We start from the raw sequence: 16250 nt of genomic DNA, 5'->3' as shown, positions 1-16250 counted from the left end.
AGATGGACATGTTGCTGGCCTGGTGGTGGAGATGAAGAGGGAGAAGGAGAAATGGATCCAGGCTGCACTGAGGGGGAAGACTTGGCAGGGCTGGGTTCTCTGGCACTGGGAAGTGAGGGGGAGGGAGGAGCAGGCATGACTCAAAGCTTCTGGTCTGGGCAGATGGGAGGATGGAGGCGCCATTTGCCGAGCTGAGCTGGGGACTTGGGAGGTTTGGGGGTGGTGAGGAGAGTTCAGGTTTGCACATGCTGAGGGTGAGGAGGCTGGCAGTGGACCCTGGTTCGATGGGCTGTGAGGAGGAGGAAACTGCAGGGAGCCGGCAGAACCATGTTCCAGTCTCTCCTGCCACACTTAGTCATGTGGCCTGGATCAATAACTTCACCTCTCTGTGCCTTCGCCTTCTCACATATCCCGTGGGAGGTGGGGGTATTCTGCCCTCAGAGCTGTCGTGAGGGTGTGGTGGCAGCCTCCTTGTTCACACCTTGTGGTGCCCTCCAACACTGTAGTAGGGTTGATCTGTGGGACCATAATCATATGTGTGTTGCTTTTGAGGCTGGGTTATAAAAGACATTGTGGCTTCTATCTTGCTCTCTCTTGGGTCACTTGCTCTGGGGGACGTCAGCTGCCATGTTGTCAGGAGAGACTCTAATGACAAGGAATGAATGCCTTGTGCTGAACGCCATGTGAGTGAGTTTGGAAGGGAAGTCTCCAGGCTTCAAATGACTGCAGCCCCTGCCGCCAATTAGACTGTAAGCTCCTGCGGGACCCTGAGCTGCTTCTAAGTTCCTGACCCACAGAAACGGAGGGGAAAGCACTTGGAAGCTGTTTTAAGACCCTACCTTTTGGGATTATTTGTTACGTGGCAAAAGGTAACTGATACAGTGGGTAAAAGCACCTAGCACAGTACCTTGTACAGAATTGGGGCTATAGAACAGACAAGATCTATAGCTCTGGATTCAGGACAGAGGGCTGGGCCGGAGACAGGGATTTGGAAGCCTTTGGCTCAGACACAGTGAAGGAATCCATGCAGGTGGCTGAGCCATTCCGTGGAGAGGGTTACATGGAGAGGGGGCGATGGTGTTGAACAGGAACTTGAGCATAAGTGTCGGGGTAAAGCAAGAGGAGCATCTTTGTAAGTCTAAGAGGAGGAGCTACAGAAGAAGGAGGAGAACGAGGAGAACACGCATCCTAGAAGCCAAGGGAAGAGGCTGTCCGCTGGCAGACGTCACTGCAGAGGCCTTGCTGCGGAGAGGCCTGAGCCATGCAGGTCGGAGGAGGTTCTTTGGGATTTAGTATCAAGGAGGATTCTGGTGACCCATTTAGATGGAGAGGTGGGCCCTGAGGCCAGATTGAATGTTACGGGTTGGGGTCTTAGGGAAAGTGGGGGACACAGCAAAGGAAGAGAGGGAGGGGGACACTGTGTCGAAGGAGAAGTCTGGAAATTCTTGAGTCAGACAGAGACCTGAGGCTGTTTATCTGCTGATGGGCAAGGGAGATGGACTGGAGAGAGGGAGGGATGGAAGATCTGAGCCTGGAGAGGCTAAAGGGTGGGAGAAGGAATGGACTAGGGCCCAGGGAGGGGATCACCTGGACAGGAGGTAGGATCCCCCAGCCATCTCATGAGGGGAGGACAGTGCAATGCGGGTCAATCCAAAAGAGGGCAGAGGAGGGGTCCAGGGGGCTCCCACTGAAGGGGAAAGGTTTTCCTGACAAGTAGGAGGTGAGGTCGGCTAGGCAGTGAGAGTTGGGAGAAGAAGGGAGAGAGGGAGGGGACTCAGATCTCCACGCTTCATTCAGTTTTGTCAACTGCTGGTCCCCCTTTGCCCTTCCAGCACCGTGCTGGGCTTGGTTCCTTCCTGTAACAGGTGTAGCTGCAATAATAAACAGCCCCCTCCAGGTCAGCCTGGCCTCAGGGCAGACCAGGATCAGTATCTTTACCACAGGAGCCTGGATACTTGGTGGCCACCTGGAAAAGAGAGGTGCAGAGGGTCAGGGGCAGCTGTAAACCAGAAGCCAGCCTTCCCCAGCAGGCTTGCAACCCTGAGCTCTATGGAGGCAAACAGCTTCCAATATAAACCCTTTCCACCGCCAACCCCCCAAACCAACAGATCCAGATGGTATGCGGGAGAATCCTATAGAACATTCAAACTACAGAAAATCCCAGTCTAGTGAATAGACACTCATTCCTTAAGGTATGTTATGAGGCTCATGTAACTTTGATAGCAAAGCCAGATGAGGAGAGAATAAGAATGGAAAATAGTAGCATATCTCAGTCATCCACGTGGATACAAAAACCCTAAATGAAATATTAGCAAATGGAACCCTAAATGAAATATTAGCAAATGGAACCCTAAATGAAATATTAGCAAATGGAATCTAGCGGTATATTGAAAAAATAATACATCATGACTTGTGAAATTCCTTGAATAAAAATGTATTGACTTAAAAAAATACATCATCAAGGCGAGTTTATCCCGGGAATATATGGATGGTTTAATATAGTAAGATCCATGGTTGTACTTTATTACATTGCAATGGGGGGAATCTCACATTGATAAAATTCAGCACCCATTCATAGTAAAGAATAGTGCTTCCTTACCCTGATAAAGAATATCTATCAAAAAATCCACGACAAACACTATGGTTAATGGTGATATGTTAGAAGCAGTCAAGAACAAGATAGAAATGCCCATTACCATCACTGCTCTTCAACATTGTGTGAGAGAATTTAGTCAGCACAGTACAGCAAGAAAAAGGAAAAAAAGCACAGGAAGATACCACACTGTTACGACTTGCAGACTCTATGATTATTTGCATAGCAAATTCAAGAGAACCTACAAACTTATTAGAACTGAAAGAGTTCACTTTTGCTGAATATAGGATTATATAAAGCCCAACTGCATTTCAATAACCATTTATCAATTATAAAATACAAAAGTGAAAGTACAATTAGCACTAGTTATAAAAATTTTAAGATAGGAAGGACTAGGTCTGACAAAATCACCAACAAAATTAATCCATCAGTTTTTATATGGGGAAATAGAAGCCCTGAGAGGGGAAATGACTCTTTCAAGGACACCCAGTAAGTCAGAAGCAATTCTGGGTTTTCAGTGGCACCAAATTCTGGAGATCTGAGTATTGGGTAATTTTGATATTGTCCTTCTATTAAAAAACAACAAAACCCAGTGGGGTGGGGCAGGGTGGGGGGCAAAAAAAAAAAAAAGAAAAACCAAACCAAAACTCATTGTATTTTTCTGATTATAAATTCAATATTCATGTGTTCTGATTATAAATTCAATATTCATGAAAATTCAGAAGAACGTTATGAAGTAATGCCATTAACATTCCCATACAGTTATCTTGAACACAATGGTCAATGGTTTGATGTATTTCCTTGAAAATTTTTGTCTGTATATATTTATGTTTTTAAAAATAAAATCAGGATATCATGTATACTAGTTTGTGTATTGATCATTTTCACACACATTTCCCTGTATTCTCACCTAGTCTTTGTGAATTTGATAATGTAGCACTCAGTTATGTTGATAAAGCATATGTCATTTATTTAACCTATCAATTTGAGCTTTTGGAGACAAATAAAGTATCAGATATAACTGTGATGATCATGCTGATATAATTTTAACCCCAGAGCTAGCTCACACACATGCAGACGTGAAACCCAAGTGAGTTTTTGTTTTGTTTTGTTTTTTTTTTGAGACGGAGTCTCGCTCTGTCGCCCAGTCTGGAGTGCAGTGGCGCGATCTCGGCTCACTGCAAGCTCCGCCTTCCGGGTTCACGCCATTCTCCTGCCTCAGCCTCTCCAAGTAGCTGGGACTACAGGCGCCCGCCACCACGCCCAGCTAATTTTTTTGTATTTTTAGTAGAGACGGGGTTTCACTGTGGTCTCGATCTCCTGACCTCGTGATCCACCCGCCTCGGCCTCCCAAAGTGCTGGGATTACAAGCGTGAGCCACCACGCCCGGCCAAACCCAAGTGAGTTTCTAAGGCCAATGGTTATTCTGGTGGAGAAGGTTAAACCCAGCATCAGGTAACTGGTCCCACCGGAAGGGGACAGTGGCCTGGCTAGCAGGAAGTGAATGGACTTGGAACGAGTGGACGGATGGAGACCAATTAGCCCTGAGGCGTTAGGTGCTGCCCATCCTCTGCAGCCTTGGCTTCCTTCCTGGTGAAGTGGGGACAATACCAGCGCCAGTCTCATCTAGGGCCGAGCTCCTCCAGGCCCTAGAGCCTTATGCACGGTTCGTTTTGTCTGCTGAAGGTGGCTCTGCCCTTCACTCCACCTGGCTGCCCGTGTTGCTGAGCCTCTGGGCCCAGCTGCCCTTTGCTGTCTTGACCGCCAGGCCGTACCAGACCGTCTTGCCCCGGTGGCCCCGGGGGCTTCTTCACAGGCCTCATCGCAGGGTTGTCTCCCCAGTGCAGGGCAGGCAGGAGGGGCTCTGGCCGCAGGTCGGGGTACAGGTCTTCCTCGGCCACTGCGTTTGAAGCAGGGGCTCTCTTCCCTTCTTCTCCATCTAAGTCCTCTAATCATGTCCCTCCCAACACTTACGGTCATAACTTGTCATTATTTTGTCTATTAGCTGTTTCCTTGAGTCTTGTCTGTCTTCTCCTTTCATTAGGACCCGCCTCCGTCTTGGTGGCCGCTGTATCTCCTAAACCCCCAGGCCTGAGATATAGTGGGGGGCCCATACAAGTTCGTGAAATGACTAAGGAGAAACAGCTGTGGAGGTACCAGCCCTGAGGACGCAGTGGGCCTGGGGTTGGGCGGACCCCAGGCTGCGGGCGGAGGCGGGACGTAGGGGCGGGGTTTCGGGGCTTCGGAGCGGAGCCTAAGGGGCAGGACTGGAGCCTCGGGGCGGGGCTTCGGGGCTGCGGTCGTGTGGTCTTGACCGCGCGGCTCCGACTGCCCTCACTGAGTTCCTCAGGCCGCTCGGCTCTCTGGCCTCACGCCCGCGCTGCCGTTAGGGGGCGCCCGCGCTCGTGGCGCCGCGGCTCTGCTGGGAAGGCGCCGCCCGCGCCGGGCAGCTGGAGCCGCAACTCCGGGCGCGGGCTCAGTCGTCCCCTCTGCCGCCGCAGCCGCCGCCGCCGCCGCCGCCGCCGTCGCCGGGCGCGGGCTCGCTTGTCCCAGCGCTCGCGCTCTCCGGCCGCGGGCATCTCCCGGCCCGGCCGCAGCCGCCGCCGCCGCGCAGTGAGTGGGGCTGGCGCGGGGCTTGCGGGGCTGGGGCTTGGGAGGGCCGGATTTCAGGAGACGTCTGCGCCGAGCGGCCAGGGGAGCGGGGCTGAGGAGGATCTGGGCGGGGGCTTCTGGAACCGGGCGGCGGCGGGGCCGCATTGAGGGGACCGCGCGTCCCGGGGCTGGCACGAGCCAGCAGCGGAGGTGCCCGCGGCGGGGCCTGGGCGGGGGTTCCGGGGCCCGCCCGGCGGGGATGCGCGGTTTCTGCGGGCCCGGGTTCGGAGCTCCGCGGCGCGCCCCTCTTCCGGGCCCGGAGCATCGCCCGCCCTACCCCTGGCCGGGTCAGGTTGCGGGGGCTTCGCTGGCGGGGCAGCAGCGAAGCGCGGCCCGGACGGAGATATTTGGGGTGTGCTCGAAAATGATTGTTTTTGGGGGATGGCGCTTATTAGCCACCAATTGCCCTAGTTTAAAGCGTGAGGCAGAACTCAAAACCCTGCCTTTGGGATTTTCTGCCCTGAAGAGACTCTCAGATCGCAGCTGAGTTCCTTATGCCTAGATTTGTGTGTGTGCTGGCGTTTTTAATGCTTGATGTCAGAGGTGATAAATGGCCATGGTAATGGGGAGCCCTGGCAGCACCTGCTGGGCTGACAGTGGTGGAGGCTGTGTCTGGGGGTGGGACGGGGAAATGAAACGTGACAGAGATCCTGTTTGGATATTCTGCTGAAGTTACCATGTTTCTGTTCAAGTATACCAGTTCTAGAACAAGTTGATGGATCCAATTTTAGGACTTTGTGATAGCAGAGGTTTGGGTGGCAAAGTGACCTGGGATGACCCGGCTCGGCTAAGAATATTTGGAGTAGCCTAAGTATCTCTTCCATATCCCCCTGGCATGTTCTTTTTTTCGCTGTCACAAATGCTCTATTACTTGAATCATCCTGGGATAGGAGAGAAGCTTGGGGACAGCATGTAGCACAGTCCTGAGCCCAAGATTGAGATGTTTTCAAATGAACAAATATGTAGCTAGGAAAAGGAAAATGTTTTTGTCAGCACGGTTGGTAGGTTGAGAGAATTTTCTCTTTGGCTGAAAACCATCAGTCCATACTGATACTTGATTTTGTGCTATGCCTTAGATATGAACGATGGAGTGGTCAGGATAGCCATGGATGCCATTCCAAAGTTTTGTGATTTGAATTTTCATAAATCATATTTTAACCAAAGCATTACTACTTAAAGGAATCTTAGGGTGAACCCTATGAATCCTTCAGTGCGTTTGGATTTTGATATTTGGGGTCCATTTAAAATGGAGTACATGTATATATTTGGATTCAGCTTTACCTTGGAGATAATCCTGAGTCATGCTTTAAAGAAGTTCCTTCTGAGATCAGGAGCTCAGATGTTTGGTGATCTCTGGGAAAACTGGGAAAACTAGACACTCCCCTTTACCTGTATGTAGTTCTCCCTTCTGGAGCTCTGGGAAAAGGAGGACCTGGGGAGATTTGAAGCAATTTAAGAGGCTGCCTCCTCCCTATTTGCCATCTCCAGGCCAATGCTCTAAATTACTTGTGTTCACATTCGAGTTTCTCATGTTAACCTAGAAATTTTGTTTATGCTGCTGCCACTAGTGTTTTCACTTTGTCTAATACTTGCCAGTTTACAGATGGTTTTATATTCATGATCTCCCTTATTTTCTCCATTTCCCCAAAGAAGAAGCTGGGCATAAAGTGATTTTCTCAGGGTCTCATAATCAGTAACAGAGCAGAATTCAACTACAGGACCTCCCTGGGAACCTGTTCTCTTTCCTTGTCCTGATGTGTTACTCTTATAGGCCAATGTTTGCCTTCGTGTTGTGCCTAAATGGTGTAATTACCCCGTTGTGGGAAGGTGGTATTATACCGTTTTATCTTGCGGAAACTGAGGGTTAAGAGGAGTGTTACGATTTTGTGATTATTTGTGACAGCTTTTTAATATTAGGTCACTTTTAAACCTATAGCTTCTCTCTTCTAGACCACATGGTTGGGAGAGGAGAAAGAGAAAATGATTACTTTTAGAGAAAAATCCATTTCTGCAGTGGTGTGGTTAAGGATAATCTAACCATCATCACGTTCTCTTTGTATGCCTGGCTAGTTGTGCTGGCCTGTATGTGAATGTTAACCCCAAAGACTCCTTTAGATATCGCTGAACTAGTTACTATAAAAAGTATTTCACTTTCAAACTCCCACATTTCAAGAAGAGCAAAACTCAGTACAAAGGCAATTTTGAAGGTAAGTATAGAAAAAGGGAGTTTGTTCTCTTCTGACTACCAGACACGAAGGTTTCAGTAAAAAAGCATTTTTAAAGGGCTGCCTGGAAACTCTGGGAAGTCAGTAGTTGGAGTTTTTTATTATTCATTGGAGGTTTTTATTGCAACATATAGGTAGTTATATAGGATTAGGACTTTTGCCCTGGAGAATTCTTAATCTGTAGCAGGAATGATAAACTCAGAATATTTTTGTTAAGTTAGTTCATCATAACCATTAGGCCTGTAATTGCAATTCTGCAGTGATAGGGAGAATGGCATTTAAGGGTTCTTAGGTTATTTTTTTAAGTTATTAACTTACTGAATTATGCATTTCTTCAGATATGCTATTTTAGAAAATTAATACTTCCTTTTAAGGCTTCTATAAATTCTTCAGTATGTGTTTTCTTAAGCTTAATTACCTGCTAACATGATACTGTCAGAATTTATTTTTATTTTTATTTTTATTTTTTTTTGAGACAGAGTCTCACTCTGTCACCCAGGCTGGAGTGCAGTGGCGCGATCTCGGCTCACTGCAAGCTCCGCCTCCCGGGTTCACGCCATTCTCCTGCCTCAGCCTCTCCGAGTAGCTGGGACTACAGGCGCCCGCCACCACGCCCGGCTAATTTTTTGTATTTTTAGTAGAGACGGGGTCTCACCGTGGTCTCGATCTCCTGACCTCGTGATCCGCCCGCCTCGGCCTCCCAAAGTGCTGGGATTACAAGCGTGAGCCACCGCGCCCGGCGATACTGTCAGAATTTATACATTAGTCACAATAACCTTTGAAGCTTAAACATGGTTGAATTTTCAGCACTGCTTTATATTCTTTGGGGAATGGTCGGTGTTTTCACAAGAATTTTATATGCATCAAAGGTTACATCTTTTCAGGTGAACTGATTTTACAGGGTCAGAGGCTTCTTTGAACTTTATAGCTGTTTGTGCTTGGTTGCATTTGCTGTCTTTCAAAACCATCTTTAGTTTTAGTAAGGAAAGTCACTATAAAGGAAAAATTTTTTTTCGTTTTTTATTGTTACCATTCCTGGTAGATTTTCTGAAATATTAGATATTTCTTTGCTTTCATCAAGTAAAATAGGCCTATTTGATACCCATTTCAAGATCTTCCTTCTGCTGCCTGTCTTGTGGTCATTTAACTTCTCATTAAGCCCTCCACTGGAGACTGTGCCAGAAGGGAGAGAAGATGAAAAGCAAATGAATCATTTTCTAATTGTTAGTAGCTCTGGAAAATGATTCAGTAGAAGAGATTGAAACTATTCTGGAAATTCTTTGGGATTGTATTTCATTCATCTGCATTGTTTCAGAGATGTTCCTAATGGTCGTCAATTCAGAATTCAGAAGCTGATCATTATCCAGCTATTGGATAACAAGGAATTTTTCATGCTTTTTTTATTTGTTTGTTTCTTGCTGTATTTAAGCATCTCCACAGAAGATATTTAGAAGCAGGGAGAGATAAAATTTTAACTAATCAATACTGTTTTTTCCCTTTGAACTCTTTAATGAACAATTTGATTTCTTTAGACAGTTTAGTCATGGTTATTGGAAGTGACTAATAGTGACTTTGCTTCAATTTATTTTGATGTATCTTGTATACAAGTATAGGAAGGCTTTTGGGTGGTTTTTAAGAAACATGGGCTGTAGATTCCCATAATTGCTTTCCTGAATTATTAAGCGTGAGCTTTCATCACATCTTTGTACCAGAACTTTTGCTTTTGCTGTGGAACAGATTCAGGGACATCATCTATAATTTTTTTTTTTTTTTTTTTTTTTTTTTTTTTAGATAACTGCCTAAGAAGTTACCTTGTTTTGATTTAGCAGTAAAAAAGAAAAAAAGGGTTAATAGTGGACAGACTTTTTGTTAACGGCTGCAACACTGATGTCTGCTTTTTTCCTTGTCTTTGATCTTCTGTTTCTCATTTAATCATTTGGATATTCATGGATTGGAGTTCTTTATGTCACTACAGACAGGACAGCAACCATTATTCACACTAGTTGAATGGGTTCCTGCCTTTTTTTGGTGGGGGGGCCTCAGGAGAATTTTTACAAACCCACTATGACTGTTTAGTTAGGCTGAGTTACTGTAAAATTTGTAAATAAAACCCTACTGGATGGATAGGGTTAATAGATGGCTATAGAGAGTTTAAAGTTAATCTTTTTCAATTTCTTGTCTCTTGGATTCTGTTCTTTCAATTTCTACCCTAGGAGGGGATTTTTGGAAAAATCTAGACTAAGAGTCAGAACATGCAAGTTCTTATCTAGTTACTTCCCAGCTGTGGCGCCCTCAGCTAGTCACTTAATCTGCCTTGTTTCTCTGTTTTGCATCTTTAAGATGAGGATAGTAATCCCTGCTCGGCCTACTGGTATCAGGAATGTTGTAGGGGGAAAAAAGTCTTTCATACCCCTGTCTACTAAATTGTTTCTTCCTTCTAGAATCCCTTCTCAGGTTGTTCGAATTTTCTTTCAAGGATTCAACTGAGTGGGCTCTTCCCAGAAGTCCTCCATTTCCCCTTTGGAATCTTGCTTTTCCCCTCTCGCGGGCCTCTGCTGGTCCATCTGTTATATAGCACTTTGAATTCTGTTCTGTACTTCAGTCATTGCATGTTGCCTTCCATTATAGATGGAAAGCTCCATGAGGGCAAAGATTGTCCTTTTCCTCTTTCTGTGTATCCACATTGCACATAGGCACCCCCTCCACTCTATAGGTGACCCACAATAATTGTTGGCTGAATGAATGATTATTGAGGCTGTCAGGAATGAATACTTTGGGTGATGGGAAAATGCCAAAGATGAGCATCTTACCAGCACTTTTGGATGAGTGGCCTTTTAAATTGCTCAGTTACTAATCTGTTGTTATCAGCAACTGAATCAGATCCTGGCAAGACAAATTGGCAAAGCCCATTTCTTGGTCCTGTTTACTTCGGATACTATTTGTGAAGCAAGTCAGAGGAATGAAAGACTGTCATAACAGTCTTGAATTTGACATTTGTTCCATTTCTCACCCCATAGCATGTGGAGGCCTATCTATATCCAACTGCTGAGTGTAAAGAATAAAAACTGACTGCCCCATAGTCTGGTCCACATTTTAGTTTGTGTGCTTTGAAGGATTTGCAAGGTAGAGAAATAGATGCTTCAGGCTCTGATTTCAGCCCATGCTGTGCTATGCAAATGTTCTCTACATGCCTGAGTGACCTTTTGAGAAAGAGCCTTTGTGATCTTCTGTAGCCAGGGCTTGTTCTGGGAATTCTGTGCCAGATTCCTCTAAAAGTGGGAAAAGTGGATCTGTTAAAGGACCACGTAAAAAAGCCAGTGCTTTTCCTGGATGAATACCAATAAGTCCATGTTTCTTACCATGTCTTGCCAGAGCTTTAGAAATTTGCTCTGCAGTTTGCTTTGCAGGTTGATTTGGGATTGAAGTGTGTGAGAGGGAACTGACTAAGGCAGTTCAGTAGCTGGGAAACTGTTTGTTTAAGTGCTTTTGAATTGTAGATAAAAATAAATTCACATTGGCATCATTAGTATCTGAGCATTTCTCAGTGTCTTAAGGCTGGCTCTCCATGAGTGCTGGCTGATTGACTCTCATCTATATTGGTAAGGTTCTTTTTGCCCCAAATCGTGCTCTTTTAACACTTCGGCATTTAAATCGCTTTCTATTTGTTTTAATTGTTGTACAAAGAGAAATACATCATTATTTAAAAGCATCATTATTATTATTTTTTATATTATAAGATAAATACGATTCTGATGTATTTCTCTTGGAAAGGGATGCTGGTGTCCTGGGAGGTTTATGATTTTTGATGCTTTTACTCAGGTGATTGGCTTGTATAGCTGAAATGCTAATGAAAAGGAGTTTTCCCCTTCTCCGTTTTTCTTTTCTTTCTTTTTTTTTTTTTTTTGAGATGGAGTCTCGCACTGTTGCAGGGGCTGGTGTGCGGTGGCACAATCTCGGCTCACTGCAACCTCCGCCTCCCAGGTTCAAGTGATGCTCCTGCCTCAGCCTCCTGAGTAGCTAGGATTACAGGTGCCCGCCACCACGCCCAGCTAATTTTTTGTATTTTTAGTAGAGATGGGGTTTCACTATGTTGGGCAGGCTGGTCTTGAACTCCTGACCTGGTGATCCACCTGCCTCAGCCTCCCAAAGTGCTGGGATTATAGGTGTGAGCCACCGCGCCCAGCCTCTCCCTTTTTCTTAAATGACCTTTTTGGTGAGGACCATTATAGGTTTGTACCAGGATAAGGTTGTAGAGTTAATCATAATGTTCTCTTATATAAATTCTAAAAATTGATTTTCTAAGAGGAGAGGTAGAATTTGAATGACTGGGTTACTTCCTAGACTCTTCCTCCTTCTCTTAAGTACAGGATAGTTCTTTCTCTGAAAATCTTCCATCTCTCAGTTCCAGATGGGTTCTCTATGGTAAGAATACAGGACATGTAGAAGGCCCTAGGGGAATGCTTTCTTCCCTAGATGGTTGCCCTGTAGTAGGTTTCAGCTGAGCAAGGATGAGTAGTTTTTCTGGTGTTGGGCCTCCTCTGTTGGGTGGAAAAAGCCTTTCTTCTCTATTTTCATAGTTACATATGCTATCATATGTCTGTTTTTCTCCTCTTGAAGTTTCCCTGAAACCTGGGCTCTTGAAGACGCATCACTGGAGCAGATGGATAATGGAGACTGGGGCTATATGGTGAGTGCTTCTTGGAGATGCATTTTGAAGGCTGGGGAATTACTTTTGTGTGTCTTTTTATCCTTACGTATTTTTAGGTATATCTTATAAGAAAAGAAAATTGTGAATTTGTGTAACCTCTCTTCCCCCTTTCACTTAGTTTAGGTGTATTTTGGAGGCGTTTTTGTCTTGTGTGGTGTTTTTTAAATTTTTATTTTATTTTTTAATTTTTTTTTATGTGGAGTCTTGCCTTCTTGCCCAGGCTGGAGTGCAGTGGCGCGATCTTGACTCACTGCAACCTCCACCTCCCAGGTTCAAGAGATTCTCCTGCCTCAGCCTCCCGAGTAGCTGGGATTATCAGCGTGCACCACCACATCTGGCTAATTTTTGTCTTTTTAGTAGACATGGGGTTTCACCACGTTGGCCAGGCTGGTCTCTAACTCCTGACTTCAAACAATCCTCCGCCTTTGTTTGGTGTTTTAATGGAATCAAACTCAAAATGGATTTTCCAAATACTTTTTATAATCACTGGAGAGGTAACGTGATTTTTTATTTTTTAAAGTATGTTGCTCTGAAGACTCTTTCTTCATGAATAGTGACTACAAAAGGATCTAGTGAGTAATGATATGGAGGATATTTTATTGTGGTTTGGGAGATTAATGGTTGAGAAAGTGCCTCTTCTCCCACTTGCATTTTTTGTGTGTGCATATGTCTCCCTATTTTTTTTTTATTTTTTATTTTTTATTTTTTATTTTTTTTTTATTTTTGAGACGGAGTCTTGCTCTGTCACCCAGGCTGGAGTGCAGTGGCGCGATCTCGGCTCACTGCAAGCTCCGCTTCCAGGGTTCACGCCATTCTCCTGCCTCAGCCTCTACGAGTAGCTGGGACTACAGGCGCCCGCCACCACGCCCGGCTAATTTTTTTGTATTTTTGGTAGAGACGGGGTTTCGCCGTGGTCTCGATCTCCTGACCTCATTATCCGCCCGCCTCGGCCTCCCAAAGTGCTGGGATTACAAGCGTAGCCACCGCGCCCGGCCATGTCTCCCTATTTTTCTATTCCTTTGGTGTAAGGTATATTTTACTTGCCTAGTACCTGAAGTCTCTGTCTGCCTTTCTTTTTTCTTTTTTTTCTTTTTTTTTTTTTTTTGAGACAGGATCTTGCTCTTTTGCCTAGGCTGGAGTGCAGTGGCGTGATCTTGGCTCATGACTTTCCAAGCTCAGGTGATTGTCCCACCTCAGCCTCCTGAGTAGCTGAGACGATAGGTGGGCACCAACATGTGTGACTAATATTTTGTATTTTTTGTAGAGACGGGGTTTTGCCATGTTGCCCAGGCTGGTCAGCAACTCCTGGGTTCAAGTGATCCACCCTCCTTGGCCTCCCAAAGTGCTGGGATTACAGGTGTGAGCCACCACACCTGGCCTATTTTTTTCATAAATAGTATTTCTAAAACTGAAGGTATGTTTTTTAAGAGAAGCTTGCTTCTCAAAATTAAAGGCCAGATTGCAGCATTAATGTTACAAAAGTGAATACACTATCAGATTATGAAATTTTATGGCTGCTATTAGCTTTTGGGTATGTGATACTTTTCTGGCTTGGTTGTATTGACTAAACTGTATATTTTAACTTAGTATTTGAAAGTATCACTTCCATGAAAAAGTTACCAAGATTAGGTCTGCACAGTTTTTAATTTAATTAATTTTTTTTTTTTTTTTTTGGAGACAGAATCTCTGTGTCTCCCAGGCTGAAGTGAAGTGGTCTGATCTTGGCTCACTACAGCCTCCGCCTCCCGGGTTCAAGTGATTCTCATACCTCAGCCTCCCAAGTAGCTAGGACTACTCCCGGGCCACCACGCCCAGCGAATTTTTTTTTTTTTTTTTTTTGTATTTTTAATAGAGATGGGGTTTTGCCATGTTGCCCAGGCTGGTCTTGAACTCCTGAGCTCAGGCAATCCACCTGCCCTGGCCTCCCAAAGTGCTAGGATTACAGGCATGAGCCACTGTACCTGGCCCAAATTTTTATTTTAAAGACAAATTTCATAGTTCGTTCCTTTTGTTTGAGGGGGAGAAACCAAAGAAATACTGAAAGTAAATGTCTATATTATCAGATCATTTTAATTCTATCTAATGTTAAATTAAGTTCAGAAAAGTGCAAGCCTTCAAAAAAAAATCAGAAAAATATAAGTGTATTTTAGCGTGGCTTTTCGCTTCCCACAATATATTCTGGCCTGAAAACTCTGTAGATAATGGGCCCGAAATGATGTGGCTCTGGAAGTCAATGCCCTGTATTCTTGGCATAAGTCTGTAAAGAATTGGATTTCTCCTTTTTTTTTCTATTGAAAACAAATGTTGTTAGATCACTTCGTCTGGGTGGGTTTATTGCTGGTAGTAAAGTCATTTTGCATTAGAGGATTACTAAATATATTATAGCCTGAAAGAATCTTGGGCTTTGCTCAGTATCACTTATTTTCTTAATTTGTCAAAGTTAGTATTTAAAAATTTCAGATGACTGATCATTTCTTTAAAAATTTCAGATGACTGACCCAGTCACGTTAAATGTAGGTGGACACTTGTATACAACGTCTCTCACCACATTGACGCGTTACCCGGATTCCATGCTTGGAGCTATGTTTGGGGGGGACTTCCCCACAGCTCGAGACCCTCAAGGCAATTACTTTATTGATCGAGATGGACCTCTTTTCCGATATGTCCTCAACTTCTTAAGAACTTCAGAATTGACCTTACCTTTGGATTTTAAGGAATTTGATCTGCTTCGGAAAGAAGCAGATTTTTACCAGATTGAGCCCTTGATTCAGTGTCTCAATGATCCTAAGCCTTTGTATCCCATGGATACTTTTGAAGAAGTTGTGGAGCTGTCTAGTACTCGGAAGCTTTCTAAGTACTCCAACCCAGTGGCTGTCATCATAACCCAACTAACCATCACCACCAAGGTCCATTCCTTACTAGAAGGCATCTCAAATTATTTTACCAAGTGGAATAAGCACATGATGGACACCAGAGACTGCCAGGTTTCCTTTACTTTTGGACCCTGTGATTATCACCAGGAAGTTTCTCTTAGGGTTCACCTGATGGAATACATTACAAAACAAGGTTTCACGATCCGCAACACCCGGGTGCATCACATGAGTGAGCGGGCCAATGAAAACACAGTGGAGCACAACTGGACTTTCTGTAGGCTAGCCCGGAAGACCGACGACTGATCTCCGACCCGGCCACAGGTTCCTGGAAACAGACTCTCCAGGAAATGGAAGATACTGATTTTTTTTTTTTTAAATCATAGTGTGAGATTTTTCTTTCTTTTAAATATTTGTATTTATTTGAAGGCAGTGAGGACCAGAAGGAAGTTTTGTGCTTTGGCAGACTCCTCCATGTTTTGTTCCCTTCCCCCTGAGTATGCATGTGCCTGTTCAGAGTCTCCAGATACCTTTTTTATAAAAAGAAGTCTGAAAATCATTATGGTATATAATCTACCCTTAACAGAGCTTTTCTTATTACAGTGCTAAAATGATTTCTGATAAAATGGTCCCTAACTCAACTAGAAGGCTAAAAACACAAGAATGAAAGAATAAGCAGAGTACTCATGATGCCTTTGAGAAAAATCAAAACATCATGTAGGGTGACCTAGTTTCCAAACCAATAAATAGGTAGTATTGTAATATTAAAGGAAAACTGTTCCAATCATTTAAAAGTACTTATTAAGTACTGCTTTTTACAGTTATGACAACTGTTTCTTTCTATGCATATAAATCAACGAACCAAATATCTGTAGCCATGGAAATGTCTGACTAGAAATATTTATATTGAATTCTGAATACAAAATGTCCCTGTGGTAGAAATCTTACTCTTTATGCCTGGTGCAGTATAATTCCCAAGTGTACTGTCTACCAGAAAAAAAAAAAACTAATAAAAAATGAAATATGAAAATTAGTTTGTATTTATTGATTATTATTACTTAAGGGGAGAAAATCATATTCCTTGTCCCAAATATGCATTGTTTATGTCCCAGTGTTTACTGCCTATAGCACATTTGTATTTGATTTGAGAGGACACAGTGGGATCTTAGGTTGCAGTTTATAAGAACTGTTGTGTCATTGAA

At 44.2% G+C, this 16250-nt stretch overlaps 1 protein-coding gene across 2 annotated transcripts; it reads left to right on the top strand.

The window, feature by feature from the left end:
- The first annotated feature begins 5130 nt into the window (after positions 1 to 5130).
- Positions 5131 to 16082, top strand: KCTD6 (potassium channel tetramerization domain containing 6). 2 transcript variants are annotated; one of them, XM_032153876.2, is made up of 3 exons: positions 5131 to 5206; positions 12088 to 12157; positions 14668 to 16082. In XM_032153876.2, the coding sequence occupies exons 2-3, from the start codon at positions 12131 to 12133 to the stop codon at positions 15352 to 15354; spliced, it is 714 nt and encodes a 237-aa protein (XP_032009767.1). In that variant the 5' UTR covers positions 5131 to 5206; positions 12088 to 12130; the 3' UTR covers positions 15355 to 16082. The 2 variants fall into 2 exon arrangements, with proteins under 2 accessions (XP_032009767.1, XP_032009766.1); XM_032153875.2 differs by lacking the exon at positions 5131 to 5206 and adding an exon at positions 5241 to 7452.
- The last annotated feature ends 168 nt before the right edge of the window (positions 16083 to 16250 follow it).

This window comes from Hylobates moloch, unplaced genomic scaffold (genome assembly GCF_009828535.3).
Source record: "Hylobates moloch isolate HMO894 unplaced genomic scaffold, HMol_V3 SCAFFOLD_5, whole genome shotgun sequence".
Lineage (NCBI taxonomy): Eukaryota > Metazoa > Chordata > Mammalia > Primates > Hylobatidae > Hylobates > Hylobates moloch.
This window is presented reverse-complemented; position numbering and strand designations above follow the sequence as displayed.

Excerpts from the sequence above, each read along its gene's own strand:
- KCTD6 (XM_032153876.2), top strand. The coding sequence starts at position 12,131 with ATGGATAATGGAGACTGGGGCTATATG. Across the intron at positions 12,158-14,667 it reads ATGGAGACTGGGGCTATATG|ATGACTGACCCAGTCACGTT; the intron begins GTGAGTGCTTCT and ends TAAAAATTTCAG.